A 23,619-nucleotide genomic window follows, 5' to 3' on the forward strand; every position below is an offset into this window, starting at 1 on the left:
CCCAGGCTAGGGGCAAATAGGAGTGGCAGCTACCAGCCTACCCCACAGCCACAGCAATGCCCAGATTTGAGATGCGTCTGTGACCTACACCACAGCTCACTGCTACGCTGGATCCTTAACCCATCGAGAGAGGCCAGGGATCAAGCCTGCGTCCTCATGGATACTAGTCAGGTTCTTAACCCACTGAGCCATGATGGGAACTCACTCTTTAAACATGTTTAACATTTGTTCACAATTGAGTGAAAAGTCTCATTGAAAATGAGTTTACTTGGGGCAGAAAAGTAGCCTTAATACAGTAAGAATGTGATTTTTAGCATGTCCCAAACATAGACACACGTCTACTAATAAATAAGCTTCTCACATCTAGAATATATCTTTGGGGTGGGGGACGAAAGTTGGAAATCCTGATCTTCAAGCAAAAACTTCGCAAAGGGATTAATGGCTTTGTTTCTCCTCATTGCAGAAATTCTTTAAAACAAAAATGGTCCTAGAAAAGGTAATAGAATAATGTCATCTGGTCTGTTCTCTCTGTTAGGAGCCAGAAATTACACATTTTAAGCCTGCTGGGACATACGGTCTCTATCTCAACTATTCAGCCCTTCTGCTGTAGTGCAAAGGGAGCCACAGACAGTATTACATAACAAACATGATAACGTTTCCTTTACAAAAACAGGCGGCAAATGTTGACAACAGTGCCAAGGAAACTCCATGGGGGAAACAGCGTTTTCAACAAATGATGCTGGGACAAGTGGATGTCCACATGCCAAAGGACGAAGGTGGACCCTTTCCTCACACCATGAATAAAAATGAACTCAAAATGCATTGTAGATCTAAATGTGAGCGCTAAACTGCAAAAGTCTTAGAAGAAAATATAGGAGTCGGGCATTCCCGTCGTGGTGCAGTGGAAATGAATCTGATTAGGAACCATGAGGTTTCAGGTTTGATCCCTGGGCTTGCTCAGTGGGTTAAGGACTCGGCGTTGCCGTGAGCTGTGGTGTGGGTCGAGGATGCGGCTTTAATCTGGTGTTGCAGTGGCTATGGTATAGACTGGCGGCTATGGCTCTGATTCGACCCCTAGCCTGGGAACCTCCATATGCCGCAGGTGTGGCCCCAAAAAGACAGGAAGAAAAAAAAAAGAAAAAGAAAATATAGGAGTAAATCCTCATGACCTTGGGCTAAAGCCTCTTAGACAAGACACAATGAGAAAAGTAAAACAGATAAACCGAACTTCACTGCAGTTAAAAACTTTTGTGCTTCAAAGACACAATCAAAAAAATGAAGAGACACAGAGTTCCCTGTTGCACAGTAGGCTAAGGACCCAGCATGGTTGCTACTGTGGCACGGGTTTGATCCCAAGGAGTGTGGCAAAAAAAAAAAAAAAAAAAAAAAAGATTAAGAGACAACCCAAAGAATGGGAGAAAACATTTGCAAATCTTATATCTGATAATGTACTTGTACTCTAAACTATAAACAACCCTTCTAATTCAATAACAAGACAAATAACCCAATTAAAAATGGGGAAATGATCTGAAAAGACGTTTCTCCAAAGAAAACATGCAGAGAGCCAATAAGTACATGACAAAGTGTTTACCATCATCAGTCACTTGGGAAACGCAACTCGAACCATTTTGCATATGCATTAGGATGGCTCTGATAAGAAAGAGATAACAAGGGTTGGCAAGAATGTGGAGAAGTTGGAACCTGCACAAGTTGCTAGTGGGGATTTAAAATGGTGGCGCCTCGGGAGTTCCCATGGTGGTGCAGTGGAAACAAATCCGACTAGGAACCATGAGGTTGTGGGTTCGATCCCTGGCCTTGCTCAGTGGGTTAAGGATCTGGCATTGCCGTGAGCTGTGGTGTAGGTTGCAGACACAGCTCGGATCTGGCGTTCCTGTGGCTCTGGCGTAGTCCAGCCGCTGTAGCTCCAATTTGATCCCTGGCGCGTGGGAACCCCCATGTGCCACAGGTGTGGCCCTAAAAAGCAAAAAATAATGATAATAATAAATCAAATCACACGGTGGAGCCTCTTTAGAAAATGTAGAGCTACAGATGACCCAGCAATCCTACCTCCTAAATATATACCCAAGGGTCATGAAAACATATGTCCATGTAAAAACTTCATACATGAACGTTCACAGCAGATTTATTCAACACAATGTCCCACAACGGATGAAAGAATCAATAAATAGGATGAAATACTGACATGTGGTACAAGGTGGATGAATCTTGAAAAGAGTAAAGGCAGAGACGACAGTCACAGAACACAGCACACTGAATGATTCTATTTACATGAAATAGCCAGAATAAGCAGATCTATAACAACAGAACAGAGAAGAGTATTTGCCAAGAGCTGGGGAAGAAGGGGCTTGGAGAACAGGTGGGCAGCTTGCTACTGGATGATAAAAGTCTACTAAATATTTCAAAATTAGAATTGGGTGGTAGTTGCACAACCCTGAGAATATATGAAACAGCACAGAATCATACGCTTGAAATAGGTGATTGTATCATACACGAATTACATCGCAATCAAGCTATTTTTTAAAAATAGACGGCGGGTGGATTTGGTAGATGAGATGCCTGTGGAGACACACAATGAAAAGGAGAATATGAAAAAAGCATCCTGTGGGGTAGGCCAGCAGCTGTAGCTCCTATTCGACCCCAAGCCTGGGAACCTTCATATGCTGCGGGTGCGGCCCCCAAAAGACAAAAAGACAAAAAAAAAGTTTGTTCACAGAATGCTGGGCGTGATGCGGCCCCACAAGTCACCAGGAGGCAAAGTGGCAAAAGGAGTGATTCATTTAGTCAGCGGCACTTTCGTCTTGGAAGAGAGCGAGGATTTCAAACGCACTTGAGTCCTGTGTGTAGCATCTAAATGTGCGTCACGTCACCACTTGGCACCATGGAAAGCAACCCAAGCGTGGGCCAAAGGAAGGTTTACAGATGAAAGGACAGATTGAGAACACTGACACAAACCCTAAACAAGAACGTTTCCAGAAATAGATGTATCGACTTACAGCTTCCTCTTCTTTGCTGAGCAGTTTGGCACAGGACAAAAAATCTTCATACTTCGCATAAGGAATGACGGGTTCCGGGAGTTCTCGGAGATACAGTTTAAGAAGTGATGCCACTGTGTGTACATCCGTGTTGCTGTGGAGAGAGAAGTGTGAAGATTTTCTATGGAGTGCACTTTATACCCTTTGATGAATTTGTTCATCAAATATACCTTTAAGAGTCAGATGTCCATATGAGCCGGCCATTGAATCAGTGGATCCAGCTTTCAAGAAGCACGTGTTTAGAAAAGGAGAGAGACCCAGAGGGACACTTGAAAGCCTCAGCGTGGTTGGAAACTACTCAAAAGTGCAAGGATTTTTTCTCTGTGTGTATCTGATGTTAAGCAAAAGTATTACTTTTATAAAACAATGAAAATATATATATCAGACTTTAAGTAAAATATAAAATATAATACAATGTACTAAAAAAATACCCAAACTACATATGTATGTATGTACATGTTCCGTGTCAACATTAATTACTTTTGAATCGTAACTTCATTTCTCATTCTTGAGAAGACACTGGGGATTGGTTACAGATACCTGAAATGTAGTACAACCTGTTTTAATTTTTAAAGAAAAACTCATTTTGAAAATGGTCAATCTCAGAATGGTTGCTTGTCTAATATTCTAAGAGATCTGGGAATCCTCAGTCTTCTAGAAGCATTAAGGGGAGTTCCACAAAAATAAACAATGAAAACTTAACACGTCCTTTATGTAGCATGCACAATTTATTTTGATTCTCTGCTGCATACCCGAGTGACAGGATAATTTACTGAATTTTTTTTGTTGTCTGTCTTTTTAAGGCTGCACCCATGGCATATGGAGGTTCCCAGGCTAAGGGTCAAATTGGAGCTACAGCTGCCAGCCTACACCACAGCCACAGCAATGCAGGATCCCAGCTGCATCTGTGACCTATACCGCAGCTTACGGCAACACTAGATCCTTAACCCACTGGGCTCGGCCAGGGATCAAACCCGCGTCCTCATGGATACTAGTTGGGTTCATTACTTCTGGGCCATGACAGGAACACCCTGAAATATTAATTTATATTTTGTTCTCTGTACCTCCCTGTTAATCCATGAGGATGGCTGACAGTAGAGACTGGAAGAGGTAGTGTGGTTTTTTTTGGGGGGGTGTTGCTTTGTTTTGGGGGTAAGGGACAGGGGTGTGGGAAGGAGAGTGCTGGTCAGGGAGTGACAGGTGCATTGATTCCCGAGAAGCAGAAGAGTGGTGGGAGCAAAGTCAGCGAGTCTGTGGGTCCACTCCCAGGCTGTGCCACAGGACACAAGTTGCAGGGGGTGTTCCTTCAGAGGCTGGAATTCAGGTGCTGAGATTTCCTGCTTCAGTGACTCTTCTCTTACCCCAAGGAGGGCACAGAAGCAGGGCTGACTTACTTTCTCTTCCTTCCTTCCCCCCTTCCTTCCTTCCTTCCCCCCTCCTTCCTTTCCTTCCTTCCTTTCCTTCCTTCCTTTCCTTTCTTCCTCTCTTTCTTTCTCTCTATCTCTATCTCCGCTCTCGTTTATTTCTTTCTTCTGAGGTCTTTCTTTCTTTCTTCTTTCTTTTCTTTCTTTCTTTCTTTCTTTCTTTCTTTCTTTCTTTCTTTCTTTCCTTCCTTCCTTCCTTCCTTCCTTCCTTCCTTCCTTCCTTCTCTTCCTATTACCCAATGAATTTATTACATTTATAGTTGTACAATGATCATCACAATCCAATTTTATAGGATTTCCATCCCACAACCCCAGCACACCTCCCACCTCCCAAACTGTCTCTTTTGGCAAACATAAGTTTTTCAAAGTCTGTGAGTCAGTATCTGTTCTGCAAAGAAGTTCATTGTGTCCTTTTTTCAGATTCCAATGTCAATGAAAGCATTTCCTGTTGGTGTCTCATTGTCCGACTGACTTCACTTAGCATGATAATTTCTAGGTCCATCCATGTTGCTAAAAATGCTGATATTTCATTCCTTTTAATGGCTGAGTAATATTCCATTGTGTATATGTACCGCATCTTCTTGATCCACTCCTCTGTCAATGGACATTTAGGTTGTTTCCATGTCTTGGCTTTTACAGATAGTGCTGCAAGGAACATCAGAATACATGTGTCTTTGCAAGTCATGGTTATCTCTGGGTAGATGCCCAGGAGTGGGATTGCTGGATCAAATGGTGGTTCTATTTTTTGTTTTCTGAGGCATCTCCATACTGTTTCCCACAGTGGTTGCAGCAATTTACAATCCCACCAACAGTGCAACAGGGTTCCTTTTTCTCCACACCCTCTCTAGCACTTATTGTTTGTAGACTTTTTGATGATGGCCATTCTGGCTGGTGTAAGGTGGTACCTCATAGTGGTTTTGATTTGCTTTTCTCTAATAATGAGTGATGTTGAACATCTATTCATGTATTTTTTGGCCAGCCATATGTCTTCCTTGGAGAATTTTGTTTAGATCCTCTGCCCATTTTTTGATGGGGTTGTTTGTTTTTTTGGTATGGAGCTGCAGAAGGCTGTTTATAAATTTTGGAGATTAATCCCTTGTCAGTGGATTCATTTGCAAATATTTTCTCCCATTCTGTGGGTTGTCTTTTCATTTTGTTTAGGGTTTCCTTTGCTGTGCAGAAACTTTTATGTTTAATTAGGTCCCTCTCGTTTATTTTTGTTTTTGCTGTAATTACTCTAAGGGGTGGATCTGAGAAGATGTTGCTGTCGCGTATGTTGGAGAGTGTTTGGCTTATGTTTTCCTCTAAGGGTTTTTTAGTGTCTGGTCTCATATCTATGTCTTTAAGCTATTTTGAGTTTATTTTTGTGTATGGGGTTAGGGAGTGTTCTAATTTCATTCTTTTCCATGTGGCTGTCCAGTTTTCTCAGCACCACCTATTGAACAGGCTGTCTTTTCTCCATTGTATATTCTTGCCTCCTTTGTCATAGATGAGTTCGCTGTGGGTGCGTGGGTTTAATTCTGGGGTTTTTATCCTGTTCAACTGATCTATATATCTTTGTGCCAGTACCATATGGTTTTGATGATTGTTGCTTTGTAGTATAGTCTGAAGTCAGGGAGCCTGATTCCTCCAGCTCCATTTTTCTTTTTCAGGATGTCTCTGGCTATGCTGGGTCTTTTGTGCTTCCAAACAAACTTTAAAATATTTTGTTTGAGTTCTGTGAAAAATGTCCTTGGTAATTTGATAGGGATTGCATTGAATCTGTAGATTGCCTTGGGTAGTATAGTCATTTTGATAATATTGCTTCTTCCAATCCAAGAGCATGGTATGTCTTTCCATCTATTTGTGTCATCTTTGATTTCTTTCATCAGTGGCTTGTAGTTTTCAGAGTACAGGTCTTTTGTCTCTTTAGGTAGGTTTACTCCTAGGTATTTGATTCTTTTGGATGTGATGGTAAATGGGATTGCTTCCCTAATTTCTCTTTCTGACCTTTCATTGTTAGTGTATAGAAATGCCGTCAATTTCTGTGTATTAATTTTGTATCCTGCGACTTTGCCAAATTCATGGATGAGCTCTAACAGTTTTCTGGTAGAGTCTTTAGGATTCTCTAGGTATAGTATCATGTCATCTGCAAATAGTGATAGTTTTACTTCTTCTTTCCAATTTGGATTCCTTTTATCTCTTTTACATCTCTGATTGCTGTGGCTAGCACTTCCAAAACTATGTTGAATAGTAGCGGCGAGCGGGGACATCCTTGTCTTTTTCCTGATCTCAGTGGGAATTCTTTCAGCTTTTCACCCTTGAGAATGATGTTTGCTGTGGGTTTGTCATATACGGCCTTTATTATGTTGAGGTAGGTTCCCTCTATACCCACTTGCTGAAGGGTTTTTATCAGAAATGGGTGTTGGATTTTGTCAAAGGCATTTTCTGCATCTATTGAGAGGATCACATGGTTTTTAAATCTACACGGGCTGGGACTGGGCATCTCAGTTCTCAATTTTGGACTCTCGGGCTGATTTCATCTGCTGTTTCACACACACCAACACTGCAATGGGCTTTATAGAAAACACAGTGGCTGGGACCCTATGGGGTGAAAGGAATGTTCTAGCCTGCTCATAATTTATTATCCAGTGGGGGCAGGAGGTGGAAGGTGAATAATAACACAAGTATATAATTCCGAGGTGCTCTGAGTGGTAGTGAGGGAAAGGACCGGGTGCCATCTGATAAGAAGAGAGGACTAATTCAGGGGGTGGAGGGCTTCTCTGAGGACACGATGCTTGGGCCAAGATCGAAGAGGGTATAAGAATGAACTAGTGCGAGTGAAGAATAAAAGAAGGCGCTCCTGATTAAAGCAAGGCTGGCACACAGAGCCTCAAGTGGGAGGCAGCATCCTATCCTTGAGGAGCTGACAGAAGGCTAAGCAGACCAGAGCTCCGAGGGGGACTAGTTAAGATCCCAGCAAAAGGGAGCATCACCATGGACCATGGACTTTACGTACCCTGGAGTCAAACAGGGCAAAGGCTGAGGTTTTCACCTTAATGTCAGAGACGGTCAGAGCCAGTCTATCATCAACCATTTTGCTGCTGCTAAAATGGTGGAGGTGATCTGATAGGGGCTGTTTTTAATCAATTTTGTTCTTTTCATAATTACAGAAACGAATTTTTTCCCTTAAATTTCTGAATGATAGACAATATAGAAGCCATCTTGATGGCTAGTAAAGAAAATTAAAATCATGTTTCCAGAACATCTAGAAAACTGCATTCAAGCTCATTAATTTCTAAAAATACTTCCCTAATTTTTTTAAAAAATGTAGACATAAAATAGTCTCCACAGTAAAGCAAAAAAAGACACGAGTTCCTTTTCTTGCGAATTGCTCCATTTCACGAAATCCAAGGCGCTTCTGTGTTTCTCTTGCTATGTAGTAAAGCACCTGACCCTTAAAGTCATCAGAGTAACGAAACCACAGCCCAAGGCAGGATATGCAGGGCAATCAAGTATTACAATAAACAATTTCCACTTTTTGATTCCACTCTAATCCAACCCAACCCACAAGAGGGTTGCTGCATTGTGTGGCTCCAAAGTCAAAGACCATTCTGATAAAAGTTTTTAGCAAGACACAGAAAAGAGTCCCCAAATAAAATACAAAATAAGAATACTTTCAATATATGGCATACATGTACAATTTGTATGATTATATAAACAGAATATACCAAAATATTTATGCATTAAATGCAAAACATTAGAAACAATAATGATAAACAAGGACTATCTATTTAATAAGAAATCTGGTTTAGTGTTTCAACGACGGACTATTCACTGCATTGTCTCTCCCTCCCATTTTTAAGGTGACTTGCCTCCTACTTCCTGTAAAATTTTGCTTCTAATGAAGTTACGCTGTAGCGCTGAGGACGTTTGAACACTAGATGGCACGATTGCGAAGGTGCGAGAATTGTGAGGGATGAAAGGCTACGGAATCGTTCTTCATCCACCAGAAATTTTCCTAGCACCACAGCTGCAGTAAAGCCCCAATAATAAAAGTATTTAAGCCATGAATCAAGGTAAGAGGTGTGGACTGGGATGATTTTATTTTATGCCTTCCCTAAAGTGAGATGTTAGGTTAGTTTCTGGCGTTGTTAAGTACATACTGTTGGTTATATATAAAATGATTTAAAAAAAATGACCAAATGTATTTTCTTTTCTTTCAGTTAACAGAGGTTATTACCTTTTTTTGCTTAAAGGCTACATACAACTTAAAAACTGATGACTCTTTTTGGGGAGCTTTATTAAACTTGGGTGATTTTGCAGAAATAGAGATGTCTCTACTTTCCTAGGCGTCTCATTTTTAGCTTTGTCCTTTCGCACTGAATGGGAGAAAGTATTCATTCCTGGGAAGACTCAAACACGGTTGCCAGTTCTTTTCACCTCGAGAAGCTCCCAGTCCATCTGCTCTAATCGTCAATAGGCTACTTTTACCGCAAGGGGAAATCCGATGTTTCCCTGAAAAGTCTCTTTGTATGTGGCTTCTACAAAAAGCAACCTCCTGCATCGAATTCTATACCCTTATAGTTCTTACTGAAAACTCACTAATTTCCCTAATTAATATTTGCTTTCATACATGCAACCAATTAAGTAACTATCAACATTATGTGTTAATGGCCCAACGTACCTAGTGGGATGTGCTGTCTTTGACTCAGAGAAATACATCCTTTCCTTCAGCAAAGTGAAGTGATTGTATTGTAGCAAGAGCCGATGCACAATGGAGAATGAAAATCCCTGACGGAGTTTATAATAATAATAACAACAAAAGTAGCAGCAGTACATACCTCTACACATCTCTCTGTCTCAGGCCCTTACAGCGGTTCAGTGAGTGGGTCCTGTTATTAACTCCCTTGATACACGAATGGGAAACTGCACAGATAGACAATTCTTTGGGGCTAATCACTGAGATGAAAGTCACACTCTTTTCATAGAAATTCTAAACTATTTGCGTATATAGAGTCATTATCCAGACCTCAAGTCTCTTTCACTCATCTGGTGGCAGAATCTGTTTTCAGAAATTAAGATAAAGGGGGAGTTCCCATTGTGGTGCAGTGGAAACAAATCCAACCAGTATCCGTGAGGATGCAGGTTCGATCCCTGGCCCTGCCCAGTGGGTCAGGGATCTGGCATTGCCGTGAGCTGTCGAGTATGTAGGTCATAGCTTGGATCCAGTGTTGCTATGGCTGTGGTGTAGGCCAGCAGCTATAGCTCCAGTTAGAACTTCCATATGCTGCAGGTGTGTCCCAGAAAAGCCAAAAAAAAAAAAAAAAAAAAGAAAAAAAGAAAAAAGAAAAGAAATTAAGATAAAGAATCATGCATACCCTATCCAGTGAGAGGAAAGAGGAGGCAGAGCTATCAGGCCAGAAGAGCTATCAGGCCAGAAGAGGCATATGGAAGTTCTCAGGCCAGAGAGTGAATCTGACTCAGAACTGCGACTTATGCCACAGCTGCAGCAATGCCAGATCCTTAACCCACTGTGCCAGGCAAGGGCTCGACCCGTGCCCTAGAGCCTCTGCAGTCAGATTTGTAACCCAATGAGCCAGAGCAGGAACTCCCTGCAGTGCTTCTTCTCCAATTTGAATTTCATGGGACTTTCTACGCTTGACCTCATTTTATATTCTTGTGGATCTTCCTTTGGCCATTCTGGGATTGTTCTATCATTCACTCACCAAATAGTTCCTGACACCCACGGTGTGCACAGCCATGGGCCGCATGCCTGGTGAAAGAGACCTGAGCAGCATGGATCTCTTTTGCCCTCCTTGGGCTTCTGTCACCAACCCATCATAATCAATAGATGTCCAAACCATGCCTCACTGTTGGACTACCTAACACTTTCTGTATATTCCAGCTGCTAAGTCCCTGCTAGATATGTGTTCTTAAGACTGTAGACTTCCCAGAAGTTGCTTGCCTATTTATAATCTCTGGACAATATAGGCTTCGTATTAATCTGAACAGGGATACCAGGAGTCTTACAATGGTCTGCTCTGCTCATCCTCTAACCCCACCCCTGCCTTCCCTGATAAACAGACTCACACGCAGATAAGTAGGATGCCACAATAATTACAAGTATAATACACCATGGACAAAATCTTAAAATTTTAAGCTTCGAAATTAGCCATGGCATCCAAAACTCTGGATGCCATGCACAGAAAACAATATAGTCTGCTGATTTAAGTGAATAAAATGAACTTCCAGTGCACCCACACAGGAAGGTATTAAAGATACTGCAGAGGTATTTGCAAGGTACACAATGAAATGACCTAAAGTTTGCTTGAAATTAAAAAAATATAATGTACCCATCGAACTCCAGGGAGAGGATACATGAAACTGAAAACATTCAGCAGTGTTACCAAGATGAAGCCTGCCACCAAACTGTCTTAAACAACACTCTGTTCCATCTACCAAATTCACCAAGACATAAAATAAACAAATCCAAAGGCAGGATGCAGTTCCAAACTAAATATTTACAAGAAAAGTCTGGTTCTGCTCTAACTTTTTAAAAAAATGTATGTGTCAAAACTAGCACATTTTTTGGCAGTGAAATTTGAATCTGGTTAAACTGTCGTGGCTCATTGTAGTTGTGTAAGTGTCACTGCTGAGTTATGGACAATGCCATAGGACAGTTTTATCCATCTGGACTACCCTGAATGAGTGCTTGTCTCAGGCAAGGTGTCCTGGTTTGAAAGTAATGACGGCAGAGAACCACATGCTGGCCCTTGCTATGGACTGAATTGTTTTCTCCCCCAGATTCTCATGCTGAAGCCCCAATCTCCGATGTGACGGTATTTGGAGGTGGGGCCTTTGGGAGGTAATTAGGGTTAGATGAAGTCGTGAAGATGGGGCTTCGGTTTGTGTCCCTTTAATCAAAGACACTGGACAGCTTGCTCCCTACCCCCTCACTCCCGTGTATACGCAAGAGGAAAGGCTATGTGAACCAGGGTGAGAAGGCAGCGGTCTACAAGCCAAGAAGAGACCCTTTACCAGAACCCACCTATGCCGATCTCAGGCTTTCAGTCTCCGGAGCTGTGAAAAAATAATTGTTTAAGCCAGCCAGTCTGTGGTGGTTTACTACGGCAGCTTGAGCTGACTAGTGCAATCCCCAAATCTGCATCTGATGAGCTTCCCTATAAAACCATGAATAGGACAGATAAAGTATCAGGTGATGAAATGTCAGCAGAAAGGCCGAAACATGATTTCAGACAACGTGGATTTATGGAACTATTGACCAATGTGACATAGAAGAAAGTGATTCTCAACCTTGGTTGCACCCTGGAGTCACCTGGAAAACTTTTCAAAATACTAAGGATTGGGTCCTATACACTCTGACAGAATTAGGATGGGCGAAACCTGGGCATTGAGAGATTTTTTTTTTTAAGGTCCTCGATTCCCACATGCTGCCAAGATTGAGGAACATTATTATACAACACCTATTTGAGAGAGAAAACTTGCAGATAAGGAGGCCGTTCTAATGGGTCATAGTCACGCGTTAAAACCGGGCCACTCTACCATCCATTGGAGCTGGCTAGTTACACACTTATCTCTCCCGTGTTCTCTGATGGAAGAGAGATGGGAGGAATGTTGGTGGGGAGATGCTGTTGATGCTTGAACCAAACGGTCACACTGACCTTTGCTTTCCTACTTCTAGAACTGCTTATGTCCATAGACGCATGTGTGTATAGACTCCTCCCTTAAAACGCTAGCTCATCACATAAAAAGAATATTTGAGAGTTTAATATACAATCCCACTTACCATATACACATGCATGTACACATACATGTACACATACGCACGCCCCTATATGTGTATAAGATACTCCAAGTAACAAGATACCCCATTGTGCAGCTGGAGGAATAGACTCCTTTGAGCAATGAGTTTAGGGAGCCACATTGAGTTGGCTCAAACAGAAAACTGTAACATCCTCAAACTGAAAAAAAAGTCATGGATAGTCATCCATTAGTTACTTCTGACAAATATTCCCAATTGTCTGTTGATGGACATTTGGGTTGTTTCCATGTCTTGGCTATTGTGAATAGTGCTGCAATGAACATGCGGGTGCATGTGTCTTTTTCAAGGAAAGCTTTGTCCAGATATGTGCCCAAGAGTGAGATTGCTGGGTCATATGGTAGTTCTATGTATAGATTTCTAAGGTATCTCCAGACTGTTCTCCATAGTGCTTGTACCAGCTTACATTCCCACCAACAGTGCAGAAGGGTCCCCTTTTCTCCACACCACCTCCAGCATTTGTTATTTGTGGACTTATTAATGATGGCCATTCTGACTGGCGTGAGGTGGTACCTCGTGGTAGGTTTGTTTTTGTTTTTGTTTTTTGTTTTGTATTTTCTAGGGCCACACACACAGCATATGGAGGTTCCCAGGCTAGGGGTCTAATCAGAGCTGTAGCTGCTGGCCTTTGCCAGAGCCACAGCAACTCGGGATCCAAGCCACGTCTGCAACCTACACCACAGCTCATGGCAACGCCAGATCCTTAACCCACTGAGCGAGGCCAGGGATCGATCCCGCAACCTCATGGTTCCTAGTTAGATGCATTAACCACTGAGCCGTGACGGGAACTCCTCGTGGTAGTCTTGGTTTGCATTTCTCTAATAATCAGTGACGTTGAGTTGGCTCATGATTTTTAATAACAGGAATCCCTAATCTACGCTGGGAGTCACGATGGAGTAATCCCCATGCATTAACACTTTCGCTGGCTGTTCCGTGAAACATAATTTCCTAAATTCACAAAGTATAAAATACATGCCAGGAAACGCATGAATGATTAAAAAAATGAGAAGACTGTTGTCCATTCAGATGACCTATTTTCAGGTGGATATAAAGAAACTACTCACAGTGGGAGATACAAAAACACTCATTTACAGGAATTTTAAAATTATACTTAACAAATAGCACTTATTATTCATTGGCTTATGTGACTATCCTTTGAGAGAGTCTTGCTCCCTTGACATTTTTCCCCGGAATGGCTCAGGATAAGGACAACGGGAAGGAATGACATACACCTCTCAGTACACTGCGATGATGTGATTTTCTAACCAGATTATGTAACTGATGATCTTCTGTTTCCTGCTTCAGCGGGATATGCTGTCTTTCCTAACATTTGACTCCTGACGTATAGACATGAAGGCGTCTTTCTCAGAGGGTTTGCATGATCCTACCCGTTTTCATGACTTGACTTCAGTAACCACATGTGCCTGAAGACTTTATCACCTAGTCCTTTCTTGCTTCAACTATACCCAGGACTTGAACTGTTATGGGTTGTGATTTTAGCTTCATATCATCTTCAAAATCTTGGCAAACAGTTAATGAACTTGGCTTGGCTAAAACAGAGAGGTTACAGCTGTATTTGGTTAGTTTACCATTTGATGTTGTCTGCCTACATATTTTTCCCTTTACTAAACTCTGCAGATGGAGTTTCAGGAGAAACAAAGGAAATGTAATCATCACAATACATTCAACAATTAATTTCCTTTCTGAGAGATTTGAGATTATGTAACCAAGAATATCCCAGAGAAGCATTATTGATATTCTGATGCTGATGGGGTATATTTATAATAAAAATGTATTTTAAACCTTCCCCAACAGCATTTAAAATCCAAATACATAATTTAATATTTCTATTTTTAAATAAAAATAAAAGAGTTAAATATCACAGACAATTTTTCTAGTTTATGAAAACTAAACAGTAACCAAAGCTTCCTTAATATATCTCTTTTTTTCCTTATTGAAGTGTCTTAACACCGACCCCCCCCCCCCCCCGCTTTTTTTCTGGCCTCACCCATGGCATATGTAAGTTCCCAAGCCAGGGATTGAATCCAAGTCGCAGCTGTAACCTACACCACAGCTGCAGCAATACCAGATCCTTAACCTGCTGCACCACAGCAGGAACTCCTAACCCTGAGCCTTTTACATGCTACCCATTTCTTTTCCCATCTATCAAAGTTTGGAAAAGTTTGATTATCTGATTCTAGGATAAACAATAACGGATGCAAACATTCTTTTCTAGAAAACTTATTTTCTTCCAATAAATTCAATAAGGTAGGAAACAAAACATCTGTGCCTTAGGAAGGAAATGAGTAAATAGCCTAGTTTTACACTGTTGACTCCAACACTTGGTGGGAGAGGGACCTTAATAGGATTCTCTGGTGTAGTCAGGTGAGTTTACAAATCAGCACCCAAACTGTCTGAAGCGCCACAGAACTTGTTCCTTCTCTGAACACCTCAACAGTCTTTTATTAAACACAAAAGCATCTCCACGTATGAGCTACATGACACCATTCCAGTTTATTACTGTGTGTGTGTGTACATATTGGGGAGATGGGTAAGAAGTTTTAAAAGAATTCAATTATGCATTTACAGTGGATCTCATACTAAAATGCTTTTATGGTCTTTATTGGAAAGGATACTTTGCTACCGCCTATGCCAATATATGTTACATTCTCATTAATGTCAGCCTGGACTATTTTTAGGAGAGGTTGGTGTGAGCAGGCAGAGAGACAAGCAAAACTGTACTGAGAAGTTAGGGGTTCTGTTTTCCCTTTTTTTGGTCTTTTTGTCTTTTCTAGGGCCGCACCTGTGGCATTTGGAGGTTCCCAGGCTAGGGGTCTAATCAGAGCTGTAGCTGCCGGCCTACACCACAGCCACAGCAATGCCAGATCCTTAACCAACTGAGCGAGGCCAGGGATCGAACCCAAAGCCCCATGGTTCCTAGTCGGATTCATTAACCACTGAGCCATGGCGGGAACTCCTATTTTCCCTTTTTTATTGTTGTTTTTGTTTTGTTATGAATTAAAATCTAGTTCACTTTGAAAATATAGTGCATCCATATTCATGGAGCACTTCCAGGGTACAAAACAAAGGTACCGGTTTTAATTAAGACCTACGGCGGTTATGAAATTGTGTTCTCATTCATATGATTATGACTTTACATTAACATCAGGAGGCAATTTTAGTCGACAAAATGATATTTTAACAGAATTTTAGAAGTTGTTTTGAAGCATGACAATTTTCAAATTTCCTGAATTCTAATCTACGAAAATAAGCACATGAGATGTCCACTTATTGAGCTGTCAGAAATGGTGACATTCTTTTATCCCACAAATGCATCTGAAATATACTTCTTGTATCCATTTACTCAACAAAGATTTGATGAACGCCTGCATTGGGTCAGATATTGTTCTAGCTGCCAGGGATACAAAAGGGGATCAAGAATCATAAAATTCTCTACTTTCCTTGAGTTCATATTCCAGTGACACATTTAGAGCTTTGTCTTATGAATACAGAGCTTAAAATCAATATCTACAGTGAGACCTTCATGAGTATGTACGTGCGTGCTCTCAGGATATCACAGATGTTTAGTTCAATCCTAAATACATATTCCCTGAACACTATTTTTGATTATTTAGCAATTTTTCAACCATTTACTTGTAATAAATTATCAAGATAATCAGAAAATTCAAACGTTTAAAAACCATATGACTCATAAGCAAATGCAAAGATACACCACATCCATAGTCAGCAGGGAAATGCAAACTAAAACAACAATGAGATACCATTTCACACTCTCTAGAAGGGCTAGGATAGAAAATGGGAACACACACACATTGCCTGTAGAAATATAACATGTTGCAGCCACCGTGGAAAACAGTTTAGCAAGTCTTCAAATGTTAAATGTAATAAGGACCTAGTGATTCTATTTCTAGGTACACACCCGAGAGAAATGAAAACGTATGTCCACACAAAAATTTGTACGGACATATTCTGGGCAGCATTATTCATACGAGCCAAAAAGCAGAAACAACTGAAATATCTACCAATTGATGAGTGAATAAGTGAACTGTCAGTATATCCACAAAATGAAATCTATCCATCAATACAGAGCAACAAACCACTGACATAGGCTCTAGCATGGCTAAACCTCAAGAGCGTTAGGCTAAGTGAAAAAAAAGCTGTATGCAAGACACCATATATTGAATAATTCTATTTATACAAAATGTCCAGAGAAGGGAAAATCTATAGAGACAGAAAGCATGTTAGTGGTTGCCTGGGGAGGAAGGGCTGCTGGGAATAACAGTAAATGGCATAAGAGACGCTATGTAGGTGGTGAAAATGTTCAAAAACTGATATGTGGTAATGGTTGCATAGCTTGGTAAATTTGTTAAAAATCATGGACTTGCACCCTTGAAATGGGTGAGTTGCAAGATACGTAAAATATGATCCAAAAAATTTATTTCAGAAAATATACACCTTTAAGGGATGTACTTTCACCAAGCTTATGCAGAGGAATTTACAATCTGACTTATAAGACACACAAAAACACACTTTCAGAACTTAACACTTTCTAGGTATCTTATTTCTCATTTCTCTCAGTAGGAATTGATATGGAGATTTTAAAACAAAAATGATGTCCTGGATTAAAAATACTGATGATTTTACGGTTAAGCACTAGTTTCTGTATTATAAAGGTTCAACAATATTACTTTTCCTTATCAAACAAAATGTTAAAACCATCATCTTCATTAACATTATGATACAATGACAATAAATGTGCTAAGTGATTTAGTCACAGGATACCATTTACTCTTGGTGTTTTGTTCTCTTTTGTTCTACTTTTAAGTGCATGAATACAACACTTCTGGGGAGGGAGTGTTACATGTTCTTTCCATTGTACATATGAGGAAACTAGGAGTCTGGAGAAGTTAAGTAACTAGTTTCAGATGGTTAACATAGGTAGTTAATGGTGCCTGCCTCTCTCCAAAGCCTGAGCTCTCATTCCTATGCTGCTTCCTTGGAAATACTAGTTCACAAACGCCAACTGACAGATAGGTCAAATGCTGGGAAGCTTCTTGGTTAATTGGCTATTTTCATTCATCCGTCCATCAGATTCCAGGAGAAGAGAGCTCAAAATTATTCAAAGCTAAATTGAAAGGAAAGCGAAATTCAGGTCCATGGCTTTGGTTTCAGATGTCCTGGCTCTTTAGATATGTCACCAAAAGAGGACGCACAATAGAACAGGACAGATTTCTAGCTAACAACCTGTTCTTCATAAAATATTGAGTAAGTATCCATTCGGGTGAGTATTTCCACTCATGAAATATTTCCCCTTAAAGCTCACTAATTTTTCAGACCTTGGTATGTTTACAAGGGGGTCTCATGGAATCCTGGCAAGTTATACCCGTTATTCAAACTAGATAAGACGCCAAGCATTCATGGAAGTAGGCCTGTAAGTGCTTGCGAGGAGCAATCTGATGATATCTCCAGAGGTGTAGGCTATTCCAAATCAGGGGCTACATGGATAGGATAAGAACAGACATCAAATTGAGGCAGAAGATAGATGGGTCCCAGGCTAAGCAACTGGAATCTGTCCCCTGTGGACAGATACTTGAAGATAAAGATTATGGCAGGAGCAAGGAAGAGCTGCATCCTGCTTAGATAAAAGATAAAGAGACCACATATTTCTCAGTCTTGAGGTCAAGGAGCCCTCTGGAAGGGCACATGCACAGAAAGGCTCCTCAGGGGCCCGAGAAAGCAGGGACACTGGGCTGTAGCACCTCCTGTCACCCTCCCAGAAACCCCGGTGCTAGACTCCATCCTGGCCAAAAGATGCATGCACACAGGGCAGGTCCCTGAGTCAGGCCAAAGGAGGACTCAAGGCCAGACAATGCAAGGTGATTGGCCAGAGGAAGCCCGGAAGTACTGCTCCCATACAAGTGGTTTAAACCATCTCCAAAGCACACGTCGCTCCCCTTTCTGTCTTGCTTTCTCTCTGTCGGTCTGTCTCTCATTCTGCTCTGGCCCTGCCAATGAGAGTCTGTCTATGTTTTCTCTTTATGTATCGGCTCATCTTCTTCAATAAACACTGTATTTGCCTCACTACTCTCAGTCCCTTTGCCAAGTTTTTTCTCCAAAGGGACAAGGATTGGGGACTTACATCACACCTGTTGGTCCCTGTGGTCTAGTGGTTAGGGTTGTGTTCTTAGCCTACAGCCAGACGAGAACAAAATCACACAGTAGGAACACTAGTCCATTCTCGACTGCCTTTCACTGCTGCTGATTATATCAAATAGGAAGTACCAGTTGGGGATGAGAGACGTGTTTAAGTAGTCCTAGCACCTGCCAATCTCCATCGTCATCAGATAAACAGAGGTTCCCAGGGTCAGAGTCTCCCCAGAGACACTATTTGGATGGCATTTGATAACATGCTTTTTTTTTTTTTGTCTTTTTTGCCTTTTCTAGGGCCGCACCCACGGCATATGGTGGTTCCCAGGTTAGGGGTTGAATCAGAGCTGTTGCCGCCAGGCCTACACCACAGCCACAGCAACGCAGGATCCAAGCCGCATCTGCAACCTACATCACAGCACACGGCAATGCCAGATTCTTAACCCACTGAGCAAGGCCAGGGATCGAACCCACAACCTCATGGTTCCTAGTTGGATTCGTTAACCACTGAGCCACGACGGGAACTCCTGATAACATGCTTTGCGACCACTGTGTTTGTGCTATCTTAACCTTGTATTTATGGCAAGTGGCACTAGTTTTCAACGAAAAAAAAAAAAGTTCCTTTTATAACAAAATTTATTTTAAAAACAGTGAATCAATTTAAAGAAAAATATCAGTAAATCAAATATGGGTGTTATAAGAACACGGCTGAAGTCAGCATGGTCCTACACGAATGATGGAAGCTTAACTACACCTACTACATTAATCTCGTCAAGCCACCGTAATCTCTAAGAGTTGCATCAAAAATAGTAACGTTGGAGTTCCTGTCGTAGCTCAGTAGTAAAGAAGCTGACCAGTACCCATGAGGACACAAGTTTGATCCCTGGCCTTGCTCAGTGGATTGGGGATCTGGTGTTGCCGCGGGCTGTGGTGTAGGTCGCAGAGGCAGCTGTGATCGTGTGTGGCTGTGGCTGTGGCTGTGGTGAAGGCTGGCAGCCGCTGCTCCAATGTGACCCCTGGCCTGGGAACTTCCACATGCTGTGGGTGCGGCCCTAAAAGACAAAAACAAAAACAAAAAAAGTAATGGTACCATAGCAAACAGCTGCCCAGGACTTTGGAGGGCTGGCCTTCATGTAGATTTCAGAGAATCTTTTAGGTTGCTGAAAACAAGTAGCCCTTGTTTGCCATCTATCCATTTAGGGCTTGCCTTAGGCAAACTCCTAGGGGCCGGTTCCTTGCTCTTCCAACCCTTTGCCTATCCACATGCCCTCAAGCTACCACTTCTTTCTTCCCTTTCCTTCATCAAACCCAACCTGTAGATCTTAGATTCACATTATGATACAAATGCTCTCTACCTGCAGCGCGTGACTCAATGCCCCCTTGTCTTGAGCTTTTTCATGTGCATCAGAGCGTAGATGCAATGATACACTTTTCAGGTTCTAAAATTTCAGACCCATTTTAGCAGATAGGAAATTTTACATTTCACCCATCAACTGTGTACTCCAGAAAGTAATTTATCTTCTGGAGGAGCGTAAGACCTGCCCAGCCTAGGCAGCACCAACGGGGTTTCCAGTGGTGCCACGAGGTTGATTTTTCCCCCCATTTCACAAATGAGAAAACTGAGGCAGTTCTCTCCCATAAATGAGCAGGTCTTCCCACAGTCTAGCTATTTCCCAGGTTGTGGTTAGGGCACCTGCATATACGAACTACCTGAGAATATGTTTGAAACGCAGATTCCTGGGTATCTTCCAAGGCTTTAAATCACAATGAGAGCCAGTGGGGTCTGGGCACCTGAATCTTAAGATCTCTCTCTGGCTCATTCTTTTAACTAATGTTTGACAATGTTTGACTGTGTCTGTAGGGCTCCGCCTTTCAAGTTCACTTTCTACAACTCAGGTCAGAAACGCTCAAAACTGTATTGTTATCCAGGGGGGAAAATTAAAATGTGTCTGGATTTTCGGTCTTTTAAATTTTAGGCTTTTTTTTTTTTTTCTATTTTATCTGTGTAGTCTTGCAGTTTGTTTAGTAACCCTAATCTTAAATCAGTCACCAAAACAACTAAAAAAATAAACAAAATAGGAGAGGAGGAAGAGGGCTGAGGGCAGAATGACCTCAGTGTAAGCGAGGGCAGCTGGGGTACCTCAGACAGCAGCTGTTTTATGGGATTCTTGGACAGAGGGTGTATAACCACCAGCTTCTCCAGGCTTCTGTCCTTGTTCTTGAATGCTGTTGTGAGTGCACAGCTATTTTGTTGCTGAGAAATTCATGCTACGATGGTGACACCCACAGGGCCATTTTTGACCCTACCTTCCCAGCTCTTCCAAACTGTATCTTCTTTAACAGCTGATACCATCTGGAAAGCTTTAGGAATGAAATAACACTTGGCTTTTAATCTGATTTTACACATTCTGCATTTCATTTTTGTCCCTTCAGAGTGGGAAAATTTAATATAAAATATTATATTTTAATTATTTTTTTAACTTCTAAACAGAAATAATGAAGAAAAGAATGGTTAGGAATGCCAACATCTGTTGTTTTTTTACAGTTGACATAAACTGATTAAATCCAAATTCTTTCAGGTCGATGAGTGTCCTTTCTTGCAGAATTCACTTTCGCCTAGGAGTCTGTGGGAATACACCATGTAATTGGAGGAACAATGTCATGCATACACAAGAGTCTTAAACTTGAACCTCGGAACTGGGAAAATAGTAGTTGGCATAATTAAAGCAGAGCAGAAAATGCGTGATTTCCTAAGAGCTGGCACATTCACTTGCAATCTCAAGTAGTGTATATTCTAAATTTCTTTTTTTCATCATCCTTTTTTATTCCTATAAGACAAAATATTTCTTCTCATTCAAATATGAAATATTAATTTCCAAATGGATCCATAGCTTCAAAAGCGGAGGCTGATTTATGGACACAGGTGCTCATGAGCATAGGATTGATATATGCAAAATATTGAAAGCAACAATAAAGGCAAAATTAGACTAACCAGTATGATAATACGGTGAATTATTATACTGTCCTTGAAATTCTGTTTGTGAAAATTACATAGTGATATGGCAAGTTATTTATGATATAATGTTAATAAGAAAAGGTAAGATGTGGAGTTCCCATCGTGGCTCAGAGGAAATGAGTCTGATTAGCATCCATGAGGATGCAAGTTCGATCCCTGGCCTTGCTCAGGGGGTTAAGGATCTGGTGCTGCCATGAGTTGTGGTGTAGACTGCTGACATAGCTTGGATCTGGCATTGCTGTGGCAGCTACAGCTTCAATTGGACCCCTAGGCTGGGAACCTCCATATGCTGCGGGTGCAGCCCTAAAAAAAAAGAAAGAGAAAAAAAAAGTAAGATGTAAAATCTGTGCAGTTCCAATATTTATTTATATAATATCTGTATTTAGACATATCTATATATTTAAATTGCTATATCTTTCCTTTTATATTCTAAATTGTATATAAAATATTACAATTTAAAATATGATTTTAATAATACATTAAATTTTAATAACTACTTTATACTTTTATAAGTTTTAAATGCTATTTTAAAAGCTTACTTTAAAATTCAAATTTTAGGAGTTCCCATCATGGCACAGCAGAAAGAATCTGACCATGAGGTTGCAGGTTCGATCCCTGGCCTCGCTCAGTGGGTTAAGGATCCAGTGTTGCCGCGAGCTGTGGTGTAGGTTGCAGACACGGCTTGGATCTGGCATTTCTGTGGCTCTGGCATAGGCCAGCAGCAACAGCTCTGATTAGACCCCTAGCCTGGGTACCTTCGTATGCCATAGGTATGGCCTTATAAAGACAAAATAAAATAAAATAAAATAAAATTCAAATTTTAGAGCTTAATATTAGACCTACAATAGTACTAGGCCTTAAAATTAAAATCAGAGATTATCTGTGCATAATTCCTGTGAGAATTTCTTTCCAGATTTTAATAAATATAAAGATGAGAGCTAAATCCAGTTAACCCTTTAGTGAGGTATAAGCTTTATTAGAATAAGCAGGGGAAAATACTTACTCATTTTCATTCTTCAACATATTTTACAAAGAAAAATTTCTGTGCTTTGCTTTATATTCTAATACCTAGTCAAAATATTATGCACTATCTGTACTTTTAAACTTAAATTCTTTTTAAAATTGTTTTGATGGTGAACACTGGTGAGATTAACTTGAACTAGCAAATGTTCCCCGTTTTTCCTCACACCCCCCAAACTGAAACTCTAGCTCAGACTTAGTCACATGAAATTCTAAATTCTGGCAGTTAATTAAAAAGGGGGATGGGGCAGCACACTCTACCTGGACACATTTCCAAAAATAATCTCACTCTCCTTGGGAAATTATGGATTATTTATTTCAGTAATTACCAGTATAGTTTACAGTTATATTTGGCCACAAATATGTTACTCTTTTATTTCACTCTCTGTGGATCTGAGAATCCTTTTTTTTTTTTAATTGGCAAAATCCAGTAATGTGCATATCTACCTCCCTGAGGGATTCGAGCTTGACAATTTATTTACTAAAACAAGCATATTCGGATTGCGAGAGTGTGATGTATTTTGGGTTTCATCCTTAGCTCCTGGTCAGAGCTCCCAAAAACCTTGCAATTTCCTAAATTAAAAGAGTAATAGAAGCATCTTTTGTTGTAAAATTTGTTTTTTATCCCCAGTCCCTAAAATAGTTCTGGAGTGAGGAAGGTGAAAGACTATGTTATTCATAACAAGCCCCTTTCAACTGCGTCTGAATTTATGTTAATGAGGTGACTGTGGGATGCCCCTAAGGATGATGGGGTTGAGGTGGGTAGAAGGAACCAATCAGGTGATCAGAAGGTTGGAACTTTAGTCTCCCCTTTCAATCTCTGGGGAGGAGAGAGGGCCTAGAGATTCAGTTCAATGGCCAGTGACCAAGGATTTAATCAATCATGTCTTTGTAATGAAATCTTCATAAAATTATCCTCACTGAAGGGGTTCAGAAAGCTTCTAGGTTAGTGAACAGGTGCATGTGCTGGGAGGGTGGTGCATCTGGAGAAGGTATGGAAGCTCTGTACCCTTCCCCAAATCTGTCTTACGCATCCCTTTCGTCTGTGTTCCTGAATTGTGTCCTTTTATAATAAATCAGTAATCTTGGAAATAAACTGGTTTTCCTGAGTTCTGT

The 23,619-nt window shown here is 40.9% G+C and overlaps 1 protein-coding gene across 8 annotated transcripts in view; it reads right to left on the reverse strand.

Annotated features, from left to right (window-relative positions):
• Nucleotides 1–23,619, reverse strand: part of ARHGAP24 (Rho GTPase activating protein 24) — a 476,741-nt gene that overhangs the window by 20,012 nt on the left and 433,110 nt on the right. For all 8 annotated transcript variants that reach the window (XM_047799568.1, XM_047799564.1, XM_047799566.1 and 5 more), the window contains one exon: nucleotides 3,015–3,147. In XM_047799568.1, the coding sequence (XP_047655524.1) occupies nucleotides 3,015–3,147 (133 nt within the window). The remainder of the gene's footprint in view (nucleotides 1–3,014; nucleotides 3,148–23,619) is intronic.

The sequence above is a fragment of the Phacochoerus africanus genome, chromosome 10 (assembly GCF_016906955.1).
Source record: "Phacochoerus africanus isolate WHEZ1 chromosome 10, ROS_Pafr_v1, whole genome shotgun sequence".
Classification (NCBI taxonomy): domain Eukaryota; kingdom Metazoa; phylum Chordata; class Mammalia; order Artiodactyla; family Suidae; genus Phacochoerus; species Phacochoerus africanus.